Source organism: Cetorhinus maximus, chromosome 4 (assembly GCF_964194155.1).
Source record: "Cetorhinus maximus chromosome 4, sCetMax3.hap1.1, whole genome shotgun sequence".
Lineage (NCBI taxonomy): Eukaryota > Metazoa > Chordata > Chondrichthyes > Lamniformes > Cetorhinidae > Cetorhinus > Cetorhinus maximus.
In genome coordinates, this window is record NC_135882.1 from 3,890,506 (window position 1) to 3,911,920 (window position 21,415).

Sequence of the window (21,415 nt, forward strand, 5' to 3'; positions counted from 1 at the left end):
GTGTCAACGTTTAATTCAAAATATCAGTGCTTAATTGTTGCATGGTTACTGAACAAGGTAAGTTGGAAGGGAGGATTAAACTGGAAACTGACATTCAAGAACGCCAGGGCACGAGAGACACTCTTAACACGGTCTTGGGTGAATTTTCCAATTTAAACACAAAAGTCCTGATTTTAACCTAACCTGGCCCCTTTGGGAACAGATTGGATTCATGTTGGAATTTGCACACAATTCAATTTTCCAATGTTGATACTCCATTGACATCACTGGTGAATTAGCCTATACGTGGTACTACAAAATCCAATAATAATTTGAGCATGACTCTGTCGAGCACCAGAGAAACATTTTTAAATAACTAAACACCATCAAAATGTCAAAACTTAACAAAAATTCATACTGAAGACTCGTGCAGAACTGATATGGAAGAAAAGGCCTTTTCGAGCGTGATGGCCCCGAATTTCCCAGTCTAAATGGGCTTTGGGAGCGTCCAGCTAGATCCCATCCTAAGGAGGCAGGGAATCAGGCTGAGTTCCACAATACACTAATATTCCACCACAACTATTGCTCACTTTCCACTTTAAGAGTGGGGTTTTCTGGCCCTGTTGGCATCGTGGCGGGCAGGGGGACAATATGATGAGATGGCCAAAGTTCAGTTCCACGCCATCGTGAAAGCAGTTTGTGATTGTCCGCTCCACCAGCCAATGGCGAGGCCGCGTTTCCCACCACCACAAGTTGGGAACCTAATTTCAATACTTTAGCCCTGCTCGCTGGAATTATCCCCCCCACGCTAGATCATCCGGGCACATTGGTGTGACTGCACGCCAACATCTTTCACAACTGTACATAAGCAACGTGCACCCGGTGAGCTGCACTTCACACGGGACTTTGAGGTTGGTTTACCCACCTTGCTTTGGGCAGCACTCGTAGTCATCAGCGCCAGGCTTCACAGGCAGCACCATATCACTTTTAGGGGGGGCTCACGGGCAGGTCTCTGCCTACCAGACCTGTGGGTAAGACAGGGCTGGCTTTTCAATGGCTGCAGGGCTAGAGCTTGCTTGGGGTAGGGGGGAGAAGTGGCCTCAGGCAAGGGAAGAGGCTGCAGGGCGAGGGTTAGATTGAGGAAGGGGGTGTATCCCAGGGTGTGTGTGGGGGGCACATGTTCATCTGTGCAAGTGGCCTCAAGATGGTGAGGGCTGAGGAGGCAGTCTCCAGAGGAGATGAGGCCAGATGGAGATGTGAGGGTGTGTGTGAGAGAGAGAGTGGTGATGTCCCTTGAGTTGGCAGTGAGTGAGATGCCAGTGAATGTGTGATGGCCTTGTGAGTGTGTGAGTTTAGAGTGATGAGATGGTCACCTTACCCTGGTGGAAAGGATGGGATCATTCATCCGTTTTCTGCACTGAATGGCCGACCTCTTGTGTGCAGCGTTGGCACTGACCACCTCTGCCAGCGCCTCTCAAGCCGGAGTGGTGAGACTGATGGGCCTCCTGTGGCCAGAGCGGGGGTAGGGGACATTACAGCGAGCCTCCACGGTGTCCAGAAGGTGTCCCAGGGATGTGTTAATGAACTGGGGGGCTGCACTTTTCATGGCTTTTGGGGGCCATGTTTTCACCGGAGCTGTCCTGGGCTGCAAGTATTGAGAAGTGTGCACGCGGCTGAAGTTTAAACATGGCGCCCGGCGTGAGGAAGCAGCGAGGTAATGGCGTGGCGGGCAAATCGGAGGCCACCCACCCAGCGAGACGTTTCCTGTCGCTGCATAATTAATGAGGCGGGAATGGGGTGATACGGCGCGAAAACCCGCCAATGTGGCTGGCAGGTAAAATGACTGATTTCCCGCCCGCTACTGCACTTTGCGGGAAGATTCCGCCCTAAGTCTTTTCCCTGTAGTCCTGCAATTTATTTTTTTTTTTTGCTTCAGGCAACTATCCAATTCTCATTATCATTGAGTGTGCGACCAGGAAGAAAGCATCCTGCCGTTTCTCAGCGCCAGTGTTTCACAGCTTGAGACGTGAATCACACACACCACATAGATGCGGACGGGGGGGGTTACCACACGTCAAATCAGTGTGAAACCCCAGCCTTGAGGCACAGCTGGTGGTCTGCGGGCAACACTCAGGTCATGACTGTCTTGTTCCTTTTTGTAATGATGCACACAGGCCATCAGCATTGTAGCCGAGCTAACTTTATTGATAACACATTTTCCTAACATGTACACATATCCGCAGTATCTGAACTGTATCAAGACAGGCTCCAACATGTGCTATCTGACCTTCAACCCCAGGTCAGGTGACCCCCATATTTAGTACAGAGTACCGTATAGTATCTAATACCGGAGTCCACTACCACAATCAGCTATTATCCTGACAATGACCAGTCCAGGAACTATCTCAGATCAGAGTTCATCCCATCGAGCCTTGGCAAATATATTCAAATGGGCAAAGACCTGACATAAAGCCACATCTAAAAGACGCTAGAAACTGCAGCCCAATTGGTTCTACTGGTTTAACTGATAATGTAGCAATAACAATTAATCCTGGAACATTACAGGGTGATGTGTTCCAATTGTTTCCAAATGACTCTCATGGATTGAATGAGGGGGGAGTTAATTAATCTCAATTTTAACCTTCCATTTCTCTTCAAGTGATGAGTTCTGTTGCCTTCTTTCAGCTACAATGTTTTGGCTGCACTTTTGTCTTTTGCAGTGAGGATCCAGTACTTGTATAAGAATAAACTGCATTGAAGTGTTGCATGTAAACTATGTTCTCTGTTTCTGTTCCTGGGATGGTTTCCAGTATTCTCACACACGGTGGAATGTGGATTGACTAAACCTGCGAAAGACAACTGAAACTGAGGTCATTCGTTCCCCTGATCCCAACACCCCTCAATTAAATTGCTGGATTTGGAAATGGCAGCACACGAGTTTCATTTTTTTAGAAAATATCTTTCTAAAATTTAACAAGCAAAATAAGCGCTGGAGGATTCCTGGATTTTAAAGTTCTCATCCTTGTTTTCCAATCCTTCCATGGCCTCATCCCTCTCTGTCTCTGTAATCTCCTCCAGCCCCACAACCCTCCGAGAAATCTATGCTCTTCTAGTTTGGGGAGCTGGAAGAAGACAACAGAACTCATCACTTGAAGAGAAATGGAAGGTTAAAATTGAGATTAATTAACTCCCCCCTCATTCAATCCATGAGAGTCATATGGAAACAATTGGAACACATCACCCTGTAATGTTCCAGGATTAATTGTTACTTCTACATTATCAGTTAAACCAGTAGAACCAATTGGGCTGCAGTTTCTAGCGCCTTTTAGATGTGGCTTTATGTCAGGTCTTTGTCCATTGAGCATTCCCAATTTTACTCATTTCACAACTGGTGGCCGTGCCTTCAGCTGCCTAGGCCCCAAGCTCTGGAATTCCCTCCGTAAATCTCTCCACCTCTCTATCTCACTTTCCTCCTTTAAGACACTCCTTAAAACCTACCTCTTTGACCAAGATTTTGATCACCTGTCCTAATAACTCCTCAGTGTGGCTCAGCGTCAATTTTCCTTTTTGATAATGCACCTGTGAAGCACCTTGGGGTGGTCTGCTAGGCTAAAGGTGCAATATAAAGGCAAATTATTGTTGTTGCATTCAAAGGACTGTTTCGTTCTTTGGAGTTGGAAAGGGTTAATTGACTAGACAGTTAATTCTCTTTCCAGAAACTTGTAGCAAGCCCACAGCAGCCTCAAAGGTTTAATCACGTCCCACTCGCTCCTCTTGTCATCATTGTTCATCAAGAGTCTGAAGCAGATTGTCTGCTAAAGGGGCTAGAAATTTCCACATTCCAGCAGAACACATGACTCCAAATGACCTTGGATTTGTCATGTAGTTGGCATGTCATCCAGGCCTCCCGGGATGTGTGGGACTACTGAACCTTCTTCAGTTGCAGCTTAAACAGACTTTGATGCTTATCTTCACTCCTCAGCATTTGTACAATGAGTTGAATTATATTGCAATGATGGCAATTCTTCATCTCCAAAAGTGCTGGGATCACACAAAGAGATTTCCTTTCTGGGCCACTTCGAAAACCTGTGAAGAACTGACAGATTGAGATCTTCACGGAGTCAACTTCCTGTAAATCAGGAGCTGCATTACATTTGGAGCTGCCTCGATGGAATAAAATTGTGAAACTGTAATGGAAATGAAAGCACCAATCTTCATTTCTTGGGTTAGGAGCATAGTGCTTATATTTAGAAATGATGGAAGTTGAGGGTGAGGCGTTGGCCCAAGATACCTGCAAGAACCTCTTGGTTCATTTTCAAAACAGGATTGCTATTTATTCACCAACCAACAGATTGTCTGATCATTTATCTCTCTGCTGTTTGTGGGATCTTGCTATGTGTAAATGGGCTGCCATGTTTCTTACATTACAACAATGACTACACTGCAAGAGTACTACTTCACTGGCTCCAAACATTTTGGGATGGCCTGAGTCATGAAAGATGCTATATAAATGCAAGTGCTTTCCTTCGTTCTGGCAGTCTCGTAAGGGAGGTCACTGAGAGTCTGGGGGGTTTGGATTGTACATGAACATGGGAACATGAGGAGGCCATTGAGTATATTCAAGGTTAGGATCGATAGATTTTTGATCTTTCAGGTGATGAAGGGATATGGCAAGAAGATGGGAAAGTGGGGTTGAGGCAAAGGGTCAGCCATGATCATATTGAATGGTGGAGAAAGTTGTTTGTTCCCCTCCTGCTCCTGTGTATGTTCCTATTCAGCCCCTCGAGCCTGTTCCATCATTCAGTTAGATCACAGACTATCTGTGTCTTAACGTCATCTACACACCTCCGTTCTGTAACCCTGAATACCTCAGCTCACAAAAAATCCATCAATCTCAGTTTATAGGAAATAAGAGTCACATGAGCAGGAGGTGTGATCATTCACACAACCTGGCAGTGATTGTGCATCAGGTCATGACAATCACGTGTTAATATGAGGCACACCCTGACCCATAGCATTCTCCTCTTAAACATTTTCAAGGGGGGGGCACTTTGAAAGCTAAGAAGCAAATAATTCCACACCCTCATGGCCTAGGAAGAGGCAGTCTAAATATTCTGCAAAAATTAGTAAGGTAGTTAATCATGAATTAACTCCAAATGTAGCTGAATTGGATTGTGATGGTTGACCAACCATACAGCTATTGGCTGTGCTCATTGTCCAATAATAACACAAGCTGACACAAGACATGGACCCACAAGGGGCAACCTAGGCCCCAGATGATTAACTCAGTAACAAGGAAATTGGCCTGTGCAGTGTCAACCCAACCCCATAGCCTCCAAAATGCTAATTTTCAAAATGTCACTGTGCACATGCCAGGTCCCAGGCCCACACGGACCTATTTGATGCCAAGAATGGATCACGTAACCAGGATAGTGCAATAACTGGAGACCGAGTCGAAATCGGAAATGTTTCCGGTTCAACGAAAGTTTGGCATTTCTGGTTGATGAACACAATTCCATCAGAAATTACAGTTCCAGAGTCCTTGCTGAAACTGCCAAGCTGTACAATTCATCATGGGTATTACCCTTTTAAACTCATCTGTCTGCTCAGCGATCAGTCAGCTTTGTTTAGGCTTCAATCCACTGGGATCGTTTGCTAATGACTCCCTGGAGGATGTTGTGCTAAATGTATTGTTCTGGAATTGTTGGTGGTTAACTTTCCACAACTATGAAAAAAAACTGGCATTTTTATAGTGTTTTTCACAACCTCAGGGTGTCACAGCCAATGAAGTGCTTCTGCATTAAGTGTAGTCACTGCTGCAATGTAGGAAACGTGGCAGCCAATTTGCGCACAGCAAGCCCCCACAAAGAGCAACATGATAAATGGCCAAATAATCTGTTTTGAGTGATGTTGACTGAGGGACGAATGCTGGCCAGGACACTCCCCCCACTCTTCTCCCATTTGGTACCACGGGATCTTTTACACACTGAGAGGCAGACAGGGTCTCAGTTTAATGTCTCATGTGGCTTATATTTAAGCCCTGTGAGATGGCAGTTCCATGGTTTTGACACTGTGCTGGTGCCTTATCGAACTATTGTGATTCTATTGTTGTAGGAGAGTGGTCGCTTTTATATAAAGAGCAAATCATTTTTTTAACCATTCCAGCTCCTACAGTGACAATTTCCAGAGTATTGAATGTTTTTAAGATACAAACTGCATTTCCTTCCATCGAGGATGCCTCCGATGATCCTGACCATACTACACGGATCACTCCCCAGGTCACCAATTCTGCGGCTTATTAAGCAGTTTGTGATAAGAATAATTGAAATTGCGACAATCAACCCGGAGTCAGCATATTCCTTGAGTAGTCAATGGAAAGTGCATGATTTAATTACTGAACTAGTTAATGTCAAGGTGCAAAAATGGCTGATAACAGAATGTGAATGTGGTGAGTCAATACAGCCAAATTATTTGCAATTTCTATTCTGCGTTCTTATATTTAATTTATTTGCTAAAAGTGAAACTAGTCTGTCTGCTTGCTTGGAATGAGACAGGATGTTAAAAACATTTCTGCTATTCATAGATACATGGGAAATGCGTTGTAACCCTGGTGGGCGTGGTGGGGCTGGGAGAGGGTGGGCGCCGACATAGCTGAGGGTGCTGGGGTGAGCTCTTCGAGAGAGCCCCCTGAAGGCCCCTGCGGCTGCCCCAGGGAGAGCTGCAGACCCTCCACAGGCTAAAGGAAACGTCAAAAAATGCTGCACGATATCTCCAAACAGCACAATCAAGCAGCTGAAAGCAATACCTCATAAAAAAAAAAACAGCCCCCACCCACCCCCACCGATATCTCTTCTTTATTTCCCCACGGAGATTTCATCCCTCCCCGGATCGAGGTTTGAGCAAATGCGTGAATGCCGCCTGGGAGAATGGTCCATCCGCCAACCGTCAACGTGGACGGGGCCACGTGAAATCGCTGCTAATTGCATCATTAACGGGCTTCTCGCCCGCTTAACTGTCGGCGGGTATGCTTCCGACCTCCCCACGCGCTTGCCAAGCGAAATATCGCGCGAGTGCACGGTGACGTCGGGACGCTTGCCTGGTATCATCTCACACTATCTCCACGTCCATTCGGGTCAGGTGCGCGCCCTGACACAGCAGCCCCAGCACTTCACTTTCATATTTCTGAAGTGTAGTCACTACTGTCATATGGGAAAGGCAGCAGCCAGTTTGTGCACAGCAAGCTCCCACTAATCAGCAATGTGATAAAGGATTAGATCAAGTTTTTCAGCCGTGGGATAAATATCAGTCAGTACCCCAGGGAGACCACCCCTGCTGTTCTTTGAAACAGGCCCATAGCATATTTCACATCTACTCAAGATGGCAGACGGGACCTCAGTTTAACATCTCACCTGAAAGACTGCACTTCTGGCAGTGCAGCCCTCCCTCAGTACCGCACTGGGAGTGTCAGCCTGGATATTTGTGCACAAGTCTTGCAGTGGGTCTTAAGCCTACAATCTTTTACCCAGACATGAGAGAGCTACCCATAAGACGTAGCAAGAGCACAACATTTCCTACCCTTCCAAAATCACCACCAACCTGTGATTCTTTCTTTGTAAACTTCTAACACAGAATCTGAAATATCTGTCAAACCACGGTGCAAATCCTCTTCCGACTGAAGTGCAAGTGGCATCTTGTTATTTTAATTTATGTGGCAAAATATACCACAAATCCCTCACAACTCATCAACGAATCCAAGTAAAATTACACTTCTGATTTGGCTGGCTGAGAGAAAGTAAGGGGTAAAAAGGGGAAAGAAAGTGTAGCTATGAGGAGAGATTGGATAGGTTGGGGTTATTTTCCCTGGAACAAAGAAGGCTGAGAGGTGACTTGATTGACAAAATTATGAGGGGAATAGACAGAGTGGACAGGATAAAATTGTTTCCCTCGATGGAGAATTCTAGAACCAGGGGACATAGATTCAAGGTGAGTGGCAGAAGGTGTAGGGGGGACATGAGGAAGAACTTTTTTATGCAGAGGGTAGTGGGTGTCTGGAATTCGCTGCCCAAGTTGGTGGTAGAGGCAGAAACTTTAAACTCTTTGAAAAAGTACCTGGATCTGCACCTAAAGTGCTGTAAGCTGCAGGGCTATGGGCCGAGTGCAGGAAGGTGGGATTAGAAAGGGCACCTGGGTGTCTTCGGGCTGGCATGGACAAGATGGGCCGAATGGTCTCCTTCTGTGCTGTAACTTTTCTATGGTTGTATGGGACTGGCTGAGAACCTGTTGCTGATTCTGTTTTGTGCACACTCAATGCTAGTTTAAAATTAATGACAGGAAGAATTTCACCCTGTGCCAACAATCAGTAGGATATTTATTGGACATATCTATTCCTGCACAGTTCCTCCACCTTTACTGACAGCTCTGGTCTGTATGTGAGCTGTCCCTCTGCTTAACGGGTAACCTCTCACAGAACTCCGTTATTCCTCAAGTGAAGAGGTTCAGGGAACAAGTGAAGATCCCGCTCACTAATAAATGTGCAATGTTTCAAAGAGCTGGAACACGGGCCTAATCAGTAACACATGATGGTCCATCCATCAAATATTCCAATTCATTCAAATTCATACAATCATACAGCACGGGAGGATAGCATTTGGCCCATTATGGCTGTACCAGCTTACTGAAAGAACGATCCAATTAGTCTCACTTCTCCAGCTCTTCTTCCACAACCCTGCAAGTTCCAGGTGGGCTTTGGCTCCATGTGTTCTGGATCCTGACCTACTGATCCAGGTCAGACACTCGCACTCACACTTAGATACATGCACACTGACTCCCTCACACTCACACTCAGATACATGCACACTGACTCACTCACACTCACACTTAGATACATGCACACTGACTCCCTCACACTCACACTCAGATACATGCACACTGACTCCCTCACACTCACACTCAGATACATGCACACTGACTCACTCACACTCACACTTAGATACATGCACACTGACTCCCTCACACTCACACTCAGATACATGCACACTGACTCACTCACACTCACACTTAGATACATGCACACTGACTCCCTCACACTCACATTCAGACACATGCACACTGACTCCCTCACACTCACACTCAGACACATGCACACTGACTCCCTCACACTCACACTCAGACACATGCACACTGACTCCCTCACACTCACACTCAGACACATGCACACTGACTCCCTCACACTCACACTCAGACACATGCACACTGATTCATGCACACTCACATTCAGACACATTCACACTGACTCACTCACACTCACACTTAGATACATGCACACTGACTCCCTCACACTCACACTCAGACACATGCACACTGACTCCCTCACACTCACACTCAGATACATGCACACTGACTCACTCACACTCACACTCAGACACATGCACACTGATTCATGCACACTCACATTCAGACACATTCACACTGACTCATGCACACTCACACTCAGACACATGCACACTGATTCATGCACACTCACATTCAGACACATGCACACTGATTCATGCACACTCACATTCAGACACATGCACACTGATTCATGCACACTCACATTCAGACACATTCACACTGACTCATGCACACTCACACTCAGACACATGCACACTGATTCATGCACACTCACACTCAGACACATGCACACTGATTCATGCACACTCACATTCAGACATATTCACACTGACACACTCACACTCAGACACATGCACACTGATTCATGCACACTCATTCAGACACATTCACACTGATTCATGCACACTCACACTCAGACACATGCACACTGATTCATGCACACTCACATTCAGACACATTCACACTGACTCATGCACACGCACACTCAGGCACATTCACACTGACTCACACACTCAGACACATGCACAGTGACTCACGCACACTCACACTCAGACACATGCACACTGACTCAGGCACTCACATTCAGACACATTCACACTGACTTATGCACACTCACACTCAGACACATGCACGCTGACTCACTCACACTCAGACACATGCACACTGACTCATGCACACTCACACTCAGACACATGCACACTAACTCACACACACTCAGACACATGCACACTGACTCATGCACACTCACACTCAGACACATGCACACTGACTCACGCACACTCAGACACATGCACACTGACTCACGCACACTCAGACACATGCACACTGACTCATGCACACTCATATTCAGACACATTCACACTGACTCACGCACACTCACTCAGACACATGCACACTGACTCATGCACACTCATATTCAGACACATTCACACTGACTCACGCACACTCACTCAGACACATGCACACTGACTCATGCACACTCATATTCAGACACATTCACGCACACTCAGACACATGCACACTGACTCACGCACATTCACATTCAGACACATTCACACAGACCCACGCACACTCACACTCAGACACATTCACACTGAGTCACACGCACTCACTCAGACACATGCACACTGACTCATGCACACTCATATTCAGACACATTCACGCACACTCACACTCAGACACATGCACACTGACTCACGCACACTCACACTCAGACACATGCACACTGACTCACGCACACTCACACTCAGACACATGCACACTGACTCACGCACACTCATATTCAGACACATTCACACTGACTCACGCACACACACTCAGACACATGCACACTGACTTATGCACACTCACACTCAGACACATTCACATTGACAAACACACACTCAGACACATGCACAGTGACTCACGCAGACTCACGCTCAGACACATGCACACTGACTCACGTACACTCACACTCAGACACATTCACACTGACTCATTCACACACCCAGACACCTCCACATTGACTCACGCACACTCACATTCAGATACATGCACACTGACTCACACAGACTCATATTCAGACATATACACACTGACTCACTCACACACACTCAGACACATGCACACTGACTCACTCACACTCAGACACATGCACATTGACTCACGTACACTCACACTCAGACACATGCACACTGACTCACGCACACTCACACTCAGACACATGCACACCTACTCACGCACACACACACTCAGACACATGCACACTGACTCACGCACACTCACACTCAGACACATTCACACTGACTCACGCACACTCAGACACAAGCACACTGACTCACGCACACTCACACTCAGACACATTCACACTGACTCACGCACACTCACACTCAGACACATGCACATTGACTCACGCACACTCACATTCAGACACATGCACAGTGACTCACACACACTCACACTCAGACACATTCACACTAACTCACACACACTCATATTCAGGCGCATGCACACTGACTCACACAGACTCACATTCAGACACATGCACACTGACTCCCTCACACTCACACTCAGACACATGCACACTGACTCACTCACACTCACACTCAGACACATGCACACTGACTCCCTCACACTCACACTCAGACACATGCACACTGACTCACTCACACTCACACTCAGACACATGCACACTGACTCCCTCACACTCACACTCAGACACATGCACACTGACTCCTTCACACTCACACTCAGACACATGCACACTGACTCCCTCACACTCACACTCAGACACATGCACACTGACTCCCTCACACTCACACTCAGACACATGCACACTGACTCCCTCACACTCACACTCAGACACATGCACACTGACTCCCTCACACTCACACTCAGACACATGCACACTGACTCCCTCACACTCACACTCAGACACACTCACAGGACTATCAGCTGCCTGCATGCTTTTCAGTCTTAAGATTCATTTTACTCATTTTTTTTACTTGTATTGTAAGACTTGCAAGGGTGAATGTAAGGAAGAACCTTTTTAAGCAGCTGGTGGTATTGACCTGGAACTTGCTGCCCACGAGGGTGGTAGAAGCGGAGATGGTGAATGATTTCAAAAGGTAATTGGATAGGCACTCGAAGGAAATAAAGTTGTAGGGCTATGTGGATGGAGCGGGGGAATGGGACTGACTGGATTGTCCTACAGAGAGCTGAAATTAACTTGATGGGCTAAATGGCCTCCTTCTGTGCCATAATGACTGGCACCAACCACAAGTGTGAACACGGATGAGAATTCCCACCAGAAACATTAACCGACCCACCTTTTTTACAGACGCTGACCACACCAGCCGTGCATTCTTAATTCAGATCTTCAACAATACCTGGATTCTTTGATCTTTGCAACAACTCAGCCACTACTCACAGTGACGAGGCAATACAGAAACACACGGAAGGAAGGGTTCACTGTGTCTCATCCTGGGGAATGGGGAACGCCAGCCCAGTGATAGATATCAGGAAAATGTGGAGTTATAAACTGATCAACCAAATTCAGAATCTGTTTGAGTTCTTACTGCTTCCAAGGCTGGTGTGGAGAATCTCACAACATGCCCTGTTATTTACACCAACCCTAACCCTTCAGCACAAAGACCTCTCGCCCTGTAACTTGCTGGGAGTGTGAACTCACAACGATATGAAGACGGGCACTGGGGCATCTGGGACACCAGTGGACAATGGGACCAATGGCCTGTTTTCTTAACCGATGAGATTTAAGGAATCTTAAATTAAGAGAAAGAAACAGAGGGATGATAGAGAAGGAAATCAAGTGAATTAGAATCAAAATAGGTACAGAAAGAGAAATAAAGAGAGGGAAAGAGAGATTGGATTAAGAGAGAGAGGAAAGAGAGAAAGGCAAAGTAAGAAAAAAAATTAAAAATTCACATTTTTAAAATCTCTAACAATTCACTATTTGAGGGAACGTGACTGAAAAGTTTAAATTGCTCTCTTTCTGGGCCGGAGAGGTTGATTGGCATTGCATTAACAATGATCCGATTGTTAAAGGGTGCTTATGCTGTTAATTACCAGCGCTAACTTTCTGCAGTGAGTTTAGTGGGCAATTAACATGCGAAACCAGCAAGTTCTTAAAAGTTTTGGGGATGCTGAGGGTGAGAGGCTGTTTGTGTGAAGTTAATGGCGGAGTGGTGTAAATCAAACAACAAGTTCTGGAGATTCACAGCTCACTGTGTATCTCTTCATCCCCTGAACTCGCTGGCTCATTCCTACTTTAATAATACTGTGTATCGTTAAAACTGCAGCAGGATTCAGTCCCAGCAGTATAAAACAATTTGGATCATTTAGGACTGGTCTATTCCTCCACTGTAAAACTCTATTTGCTGTTGGAATGTATGATTTTAAAAAGCCTCACATTACAACCCCCAGAGATGAAGTGGGAGAACTGCAGCAATGTCAAAGGTGGGAAAGATTTGATTTAAGAGTATTTGAGATGTGGGTACAGCAATCAGACTAGGTTTAGTCCAACAGGAAGTTCTGTATCTTACTGTCCCACCTTTAACAGGTAGCTGATCCCATCCTGAGCTTTTCCATCTCACCTTCTGTGTCTAACAGGAATGTGCAGCTTCAATAAGACATAAACGTTGAACAATCTTACCAAAGGGATATGATCTCGCGCTGAAAAAAAGCACCTGCCATAAGCAGGCAGCAATGAACTGGAAGAGTAACTGCACAGGAACTCCCTAAGCTCCGATAGTTATTAAAGAGAACTGGCTCAAATTATTCTTAAAGTGTACACACACATATACACACTCACAGGCTCACACACACACATATACACACTCACAGGCTCACACACACACATATACACATGCACAGGCTCACACACACACACATACACATGCATATACACACTCACAGGCTCACACACACACACATACACACTCACAGGCTCACACACACATATACACACTCACAGGCTCACACACACACACATACACACTCACAGGCTCACACACACACACACACGTAGATATACGCACGCACATACACACACACAGAAAGTTCCAGATTTCAAATAATTTTTGTGTGAAGAAATGCTACCTTATTTTAATCTTAAACAGACTGGCTCTAATTTTAAGGGGCTTTGCTGTCTTGTTCTATGTACCTTAACCAGGGGACATAGTTTCTCGCTCTTATTGAATCAAATTAACGTTTTAAACACCTTCAACTAGATCATTACTCAATCCTCTAAACTCAGATGAATGCTACCCATGTCTATGCAACCTCTCCTTATAATTTAACCCTTTCAGATCTGGTATCATTGTGGTGAATCTGCGCTGCACCCACTCCAAGACCAATATCACCTTCCTGGGGTGTGGGGCCCGAAGCTGAAACCAGTTTACTCCAGATGGAGTCTGACCAGGACTCTGTTTAAATGAAGCATCAATTCCTCCACTTGGTATTTCAGTTTCCTCCGGGCAAAGGCCGAAATTCCATTTATTTGGTGTCCTTGTGCACCAGCTGTAAGTGACGTGTACTTGAAAATAAAATTTTTTAAAATTTACAGTACAGAAAGAGGCCATTTGGCCCATCTAGTCTGTGCCAGGCAAAAAAAAAGGAGCTATCCAGCTTAATCCCACTTTCCTGCTCTTTATCCATAACCATGGAAGTTACAACACGAGGACACCCAAATCTCTTTGCTCCTCCATGTCTTTGACCCTCTCTCACAAGAAAGGCAATATTCCAATTTGTCTCTCTTGGATCCCTAGTGGATGATTCCGCACTTGTCCACTCTGAACTTCATCTGTCACAGATTTGCCCAGGCAATGCAGCTAATTTAATGTAAAGGACAATTAGGGATGATAATATTGCTTAGAATCGCCCAACGGCATAATTACTCCCTTTCAGTCTGTCTATGTCCCTTTGCAACTTTCTGCTCCAAACTACTTAGTGTCATCTGTATACTTGGATAAGGAACTCTTGATTTCTTTATCCAAGTCATTAACATATATGGTAAAAAACGGAGATGTCTGCACAGATCCCTGGGGAAAACCACTCCTCACATCCCATTAATCAGAATAAATTCCCTTTATCACTGTCCTCTGTCTCCTACCAATTACCAACACATGTTACAAGGTTACTTCCAATTCCGTTGCATTTTATTTTTTCCAATAATCACTTGTGTGCAACTTTATCCTGTGCCTTTTGGAAGTCTGTATAGACAGCATCCATACACACTCCCCTACCACTATGGTAATGACATCTTCAGAAATATTCATCTCATTTAGTCAGAAACTACCTACCCTTCACAATCCATGCCGACTCTCTGATCAACTCCTACTTGTCCGACTGCTCACCCATGCTTTCCAGAACCTTCTCCAGTGCCGACACTGAACTGGCAGGTCTGTAATGACCTGCTTTCTCTCTCCCTGTCCTGCCCAGGGATTTAGCTGAGGCTACGGGGTCCCTTCCTTCATCCTGAACTCACCCCTCCCCCCACCCCCACCCAGTTGCCACTTCCCACCAGCTCGAGGTGGGCAACTGACAAGAGGGGGAGGGGCAGATAAGCACTGGGAGTAAAGGAATCAGCCAGGCCCCACGCTGCCCTGGTTTGGGAGGGGGTTTAAGGTCTGAATTAACACAGTCAGGGCTTCAGTCTCAGACACCAGCCAATAAGGGCTAATTTTTCGCTGCGATGGGTAGCGCCAGTTTTTTCACACTTTGTGAAACGTGGCATTACAAAGAATTGTATAAAACGTGCTGCACAGAAAGAGGCCATTCAGCTGTTTATGCTGCACACAAGCCTCCTCCCAACCCCCCCCACCCCCCCCACCCCCCCGCCCCCCCCACCCCCTTTCATCTCACCCTATCAGCAAATCCTTCTGTTCATTTCTTTCTCATGTGTTTATCCAGCCTCCCCCTTAAGTACATCAGTGTTATTCATTTCTCACCTCTTCCTGTGGGAGTGACTTCCACATTCTCACCGCTCGCTGGGTAAAGAAGTTTCTCCGGAATTCCCCATTGGATTTATTAGTCACTATCTTATATGAATCGCGCCTTGACCCCCACGAGTGGAAACATCTCCACATCTAACCTATCAAACCACCTTCATAATCTTTAAGATTATCTATCGGGTCAGTCCTCAGTCTTCACTTTTCTAGAAAATAAAGCTCCACGTGTTCAGTCTTTCCAGTTCTGGCATCTTCCTTATAAACTTCTATTCCACCATCTCCAATGCCTCTATCTGTACAGTACAGAATATGAGCAGTACCATGAACACTGGAGGCTTGTGCAGCTTGATTGGAGGTTCGGAGTGACAGGGGCTGAGTCAGACACTGGCTGGAGTTTTATTTTGAGTGAGAGGAATGGGATGGTGTTGGCTTTGGACAGTACAAGGCAGAAGAGAGGCTCAGCCAGTTTGAATCATTATTCTGGCTTTACTTATTTCCAAGTGCAAAACTACAAAAAAATTAAAGCAGTGGAAGTTAGTTAGCTTTCGGTTAACGGAGTGAGGGAGCTTGGGAAGAGGTGTGTGCACGATGGACAACCAGTTCTGTATCATTCCATTTCAAACTAGTGCCCAAAGTTAGGGTGACCCAAAGCAGCGCATTTTCAGTTACAGACGCTGCATTACACAGAGCAATGGAACACTGACAGAGAAATGACGCGTAACTCTTTGTTGATGCTACATTAACACTTCTAGAACTCAAAGTAAGTTAACACAAAAGCTTGCCGCTTGCCCCACAGTCTATTGCGAGGGCTCACCAAGGCAACAGATACTGAGGATTCTGCTCTGCTTCTTCTGTACAAAAGCATTTGAAGAATGCGACTTGCCGCCCCCACCCCCCGCACCCCCCCACCCTCAAAGCTTCGCACTGTTTCTAACGATGGTTTATGTATTCATACAGTCCCCAGCTGCAAACAGAAGACCGCTGTGGGGGGTAACCCCTTCATCGCTTCCAAAAAAATGGAACAATCAGGACCTGTATCCATTCAGTCACGAGTGTGTAACGGTGTCGCTAGGTTCTGTTGCTTGCTATGATCAGAGTGTTGGATCTGGCCCCATGTTTACAGACTTGTTTATACATAGAGCGGCCTTTCCCTCTAATGGACTGAAGAGAGGCCAGATTGAAAGGCGACTGTTGGAGACTGAGCTTCTCTCTGTCTGTTCTAAACACTCGCAATGCTTTCGCCATGGTGCAGCTCTGGGCTTTAGGTGCGTTTACTACCACTGAGCAAAATCGATTTGTGCAGGCCGGGTGAATGACAGCTGTTAAACACCTGTGTATTAAGGAAAGGCTTCCCCTTAACCCAGGTAAACATGGACTAAATACAGAATACAGACTGAACATTCGACACAACCTGCACATGGCAATTAAACCACAATTTTTACAAATCAAACTGAACCGTCATGGGGTGAATTTTGACTTTGTGTGATTGTGTGATCTGATCCGTAGCAAATTGTTGCTCTCATTTTTACATCTCTCCCCGACTTTATTCCCATTGCAATGACTGAAATGAGATGTCAAGCAGAGCTGATGAGTTGCTATCGCTCCAGCTATAGAATCCTAGAACAGATACAGCACAGGAGGAGGCCATTTGGCCCATTGTATCTGTGCCGGGTCTCTGCAAGAGTAACTCAGCTAATCCCACTCTCCCACCTTTCCTCACAGGCCCTCCAATGACTCTTCCCTTCAGATGTTTATCCAACTCCTTATGGAAAGCCACGATTGACCCTGACTCCACCACACTGTCAGGCTGAGCATTCCAGACCCTAACCACTCGCTGCGTTCCATTCTAGCCCAAGGTCAAAACGACCGCCTGCTTTAACCTGCGCAGCCAACTCAAAGGACCCTGCTTCAGGATATCAGTGGAACACAATTCAGAACCTGTGCGAGTTATTTAAGCCACATTCCTTCGTAAACCATAACATCCCGACATTCGCAATCTAACAAGCCACAACTTCGTGGCCAAAGTTTTTAGCTCGGTGGGTGGGCGCGGGTCCGACCCGCTCGAGCATAAAATGACATCGGGCGAGCTTCCCGACATCAACGTGCAGTAGCGCAATAGTTCAGTCGGTGGGCATGTGCCGGAGTCACCAGCTCTCCCACCGGCAATGAAAAGGCCCGTTAAGGCCATTAAAGAATCAATTCAGTTAAACTTTTCGCTGCCCGTCCAACCTCACGGTTGGCCAGCGGGCGAAAAGGCCAAGCAGCCTGTGAATTTTTTTGGGAGCCTCATCCACGGGCGGGGTGAGGTTTCGAGAAAGCAAACACAAATAAAATAAAAGTTTTAAAATTTAATGAACCACATACCCCTTGTTCACGTGACAGAGTCACATGCCGGGGACGTGGTTTATTACCTTTTTCATGTCCGTATTTTTTTTTTTAAACGCTCTTCATCTTCCTGGGGCAGCTTCCGTGCCTCGGGGAGATCCTGAAGTGTGAAGTTCGCTCTCACCCCGCTGGCCCCTCCTCCCCCTCCCCCTCCCCCTCCCCCGCCCGCCCGCACAGGCAGCGCCGAGCTCTGCCACTGACCTTTCACACCAAACGGGCCCTAATTGGCCCACCAGCTTCCTGACCGACCCCCGCTGAGCCCACCCAACAAGGGTGAAATGGTGCCCCATGGGTCATCAAATAGAAACGGTACATTTATGAAAAGTACGAGCAGCGTCTAAAAAAAAAACACACACACCAGGGGCGGAGTTTTTACAGCCCCATCGCGGTGGGGGTGGGGGCTATAAAATGCAGCGAGCCGTTCAAAAGCCCATTGACCTCAGTGAGACCATAAAATCCCACCGGCAAAAAATCCCACCCCATATATAAAATATACCCAGCGTATAAAATATACCCAGCATATAAAATATACGCAGCCTATAAAATATACCCAGCATATAAAATATACGCAGCCTATAAAATATACCCAGCATATAAAATATACCCAGCCTATAAAATATACCCAGCATATAAAATATACGCAGCCTATAAAATATACCCAGCATATAAAATATACGCAGCCTATAAAATATACGCAGCGTATAAAATATACCCAGCGTATAAAATATACCCAGCATATAAAATATACGCAGCCTATAAAATATACGCAGCGTATAAAATATACCCAGCGTATAAAATATACCCAGCGTATAAAATATACGCAGCGTATAAAATATACCCAGCGTATAAAATATACCCAGCGTATAAAATAAACGCAGCCTATAAAATATACCCAGCGTATAAAATATACGCAGCGTATAAAATATACCCAGCGTATAAAATATACCCAGCTTATAAAATATACGCAGCCTATAAAATATACGCAGCATATAAAATATACGCAGCATATAAAATATACGCAGCCTATACAATCATACAGCAGAGTTGGTTTGCGAACAGCTCTCATAACAACACATCTCTATTAGATCAGCTGTAAGAATGCGCTGAACAATTGCAGGATTGTAAATGCAGCAGGAGCTAGTGAGCTTCTGACTAACATCAGCAAATCTTGTCAAGGTTCACCAGGCTGATGGTATCATTGAGTACAACTCCAGTGTGGGTTAACCTCAACTCCTATCTATTTACCAGCAAGATTTAAAACTCAACTAAGCTGATCAAAAGTGTCAAAGTTCAAAACCACTCTGGGGGGTCGCTGTGGGGTGGGGGTGTGGGTCGAGCTGTCACATCCATCTCACCGGAGATTGCTTTGTGCTAACCGTATGATGATCATCCAACACAACAACAGCAAATTGTATTTATGTAGCACCTTTAACATAGCAAAACAGTCCAAGGTGCTTCACAGGGACATTATCAAACAAACCATTGGCACCAAGTTACATAAGGGGATATGAGGACAGGTGACCAAAACCTTGGTCAAAGAGGTAGGTTTTAAGGAGTGTCTTAAAGGAGGAGAGGGAGGTGGAGAGGTTTAGGGAGGGAATTCCAGAGCTTAGAGCCCAGGCAGCTGAAGGCACGGCCGCCAATGGCGGAGCAATTAAAACCGAGGATGAGCAAGAGGCCAGAATTAGAGGAGCACAGATATTTCAGATGATTGCAAGGCTGGAGGGGGATTACAGAGATAGGGAGTCAATGAGACCATGGAAGAGTTTGCAAACAGGGATGAGGATTTTGAAGTTGAGGCATTGTCAGCCCAATGTAGGTCAACGAGCACAGAGGGGGGCGATGGATGAACAGGTCAGGCTGCAAGTTAGGACAGGGCAGCAGAATTTTAGATAAACTGAGGTTTATGAAGAGTGACGATTGGAATCTGGCCAGGAAAGCGTTGGAACAGTCAAGTGTGGAGATAACAAAGGCATGACTACTGACGCGAGTTCTTCCATCGTTGGCCAAGATGGATGCTCGCGACAGGCTCTACGTGGCCTGGTACCCAGTGTGAGTCGAAGCGCTGACAGCAGGAGGCTGAGGCACCGACAATACAGAACAAGATCTTACCTTCCGCAGCCACTGCGTATTGTTGTCCGACCTGCTCTCCAGCTGCTGCAGCTTCTGCGAGGGCCACTCTTGATCTTCCTGAGGCGCATCCCGCTGCAGGGAATTGCTGCTGTGCTGCTCGGGAGACCCACGGCAGCCCCCCTCGGGCTCGGGCAGGACGAAAGTGTAGCTGCACGCCCCGTTCTGGACCCTGCTGAGCCTCCTGTGGCCTCCCTCCATCCCTCTCGATTGACCGCTACAGCCAGCATGAACCAGGGCAGCACACAGCAGAGCCACTGAGAGAGAATCCATTGCCCACATTCCCTCTCCGCCTCTCTGTCACTCCTTCCTTTAGCTTTCCTCTTCAAACTTCTCAGTGCAAACTAATAAAATTCAGGAAGCAATGGGCAACTACTTCAGCTCAGCGACTACAGCCAATAGTAATTTTGAGTTAGACAGCGCAGGTGATTAAAACAAATTTCTTCTAAAATAAAGAAGATTGAACAAGTGGAAGTCTCTCCCCTCTCTCTCTCTCTCAGAAAGTGTCTCACTCACTTCAGCACCAATCCTCAATGAAAGCACTCAGCTGTTTCTCAGTCTGTTGTAGTTTACAGCTCCTTCAGCTAACGTACCAAGCTCTAGACTGTGTACTCCTCACTGAATCCTGACTGAAGAACACAGCGTTAAGTTCAGGCTGGAGGGAGACGTCCAAAAGACTTTGATAGGAATGCGTGCGCCACTATGCTAAGGATGTCTGATACCCCAGTTGCACAGGGATCATCTTACAAAAAAAAAACACTGCTTACATCTGACCTCCAACACATGGAGCAGACCAGCAGCCCCCCACCCACCCCCCACCCCCCCAACCCCCCCACCCCACCCCCCCCCCTCTCGTCCTTATCTGCTTCTGTCCACCTTTCAGCTTCCTTTTGATAATCCACCAGTGAAAACTGAGTTTCCTTTGGACGTGAAGAATCTCAGAGTCCAGAGTCTCTGTTCAGAAGCTGCCGACTGCAGCTCGGTGATCCTTATGTTGTAGCGAACAGCAAAGTCACTGGAGGCAATTAGAATAAATTACATAGCTCTGTGAACTGTTCTGTACCCAGCTGATTTAATAAAAG

General features: G+C 46.2%; 1 protein-coding gene across 1 annotated transcript in view; it reads right to left on the reverse strand.

Moving 5' to 3' along the window:
* The window catches only part of LOC144679446 (angiopoietin-1-like), a 144,831-nt gene extending 123,706 nt beyond the window's left edge, over positions 1-21,125 (reverse strand). The window contains exon 1 of the mRNA XM_078539830.1: positions 20,316-21,125. Within this exon, the coding sequence (XP_078395956.1) occupies positions 20,316-20,615 (300 nt within the window). The 5' untranslated portion in view covers positions 20,616-21,125. The remainder of the gene's footprint in view (positions 1-20,315) is intronic.
* Between the last annotated feature and the right edge of the window lie 290 nt (positions 21,126-21,415).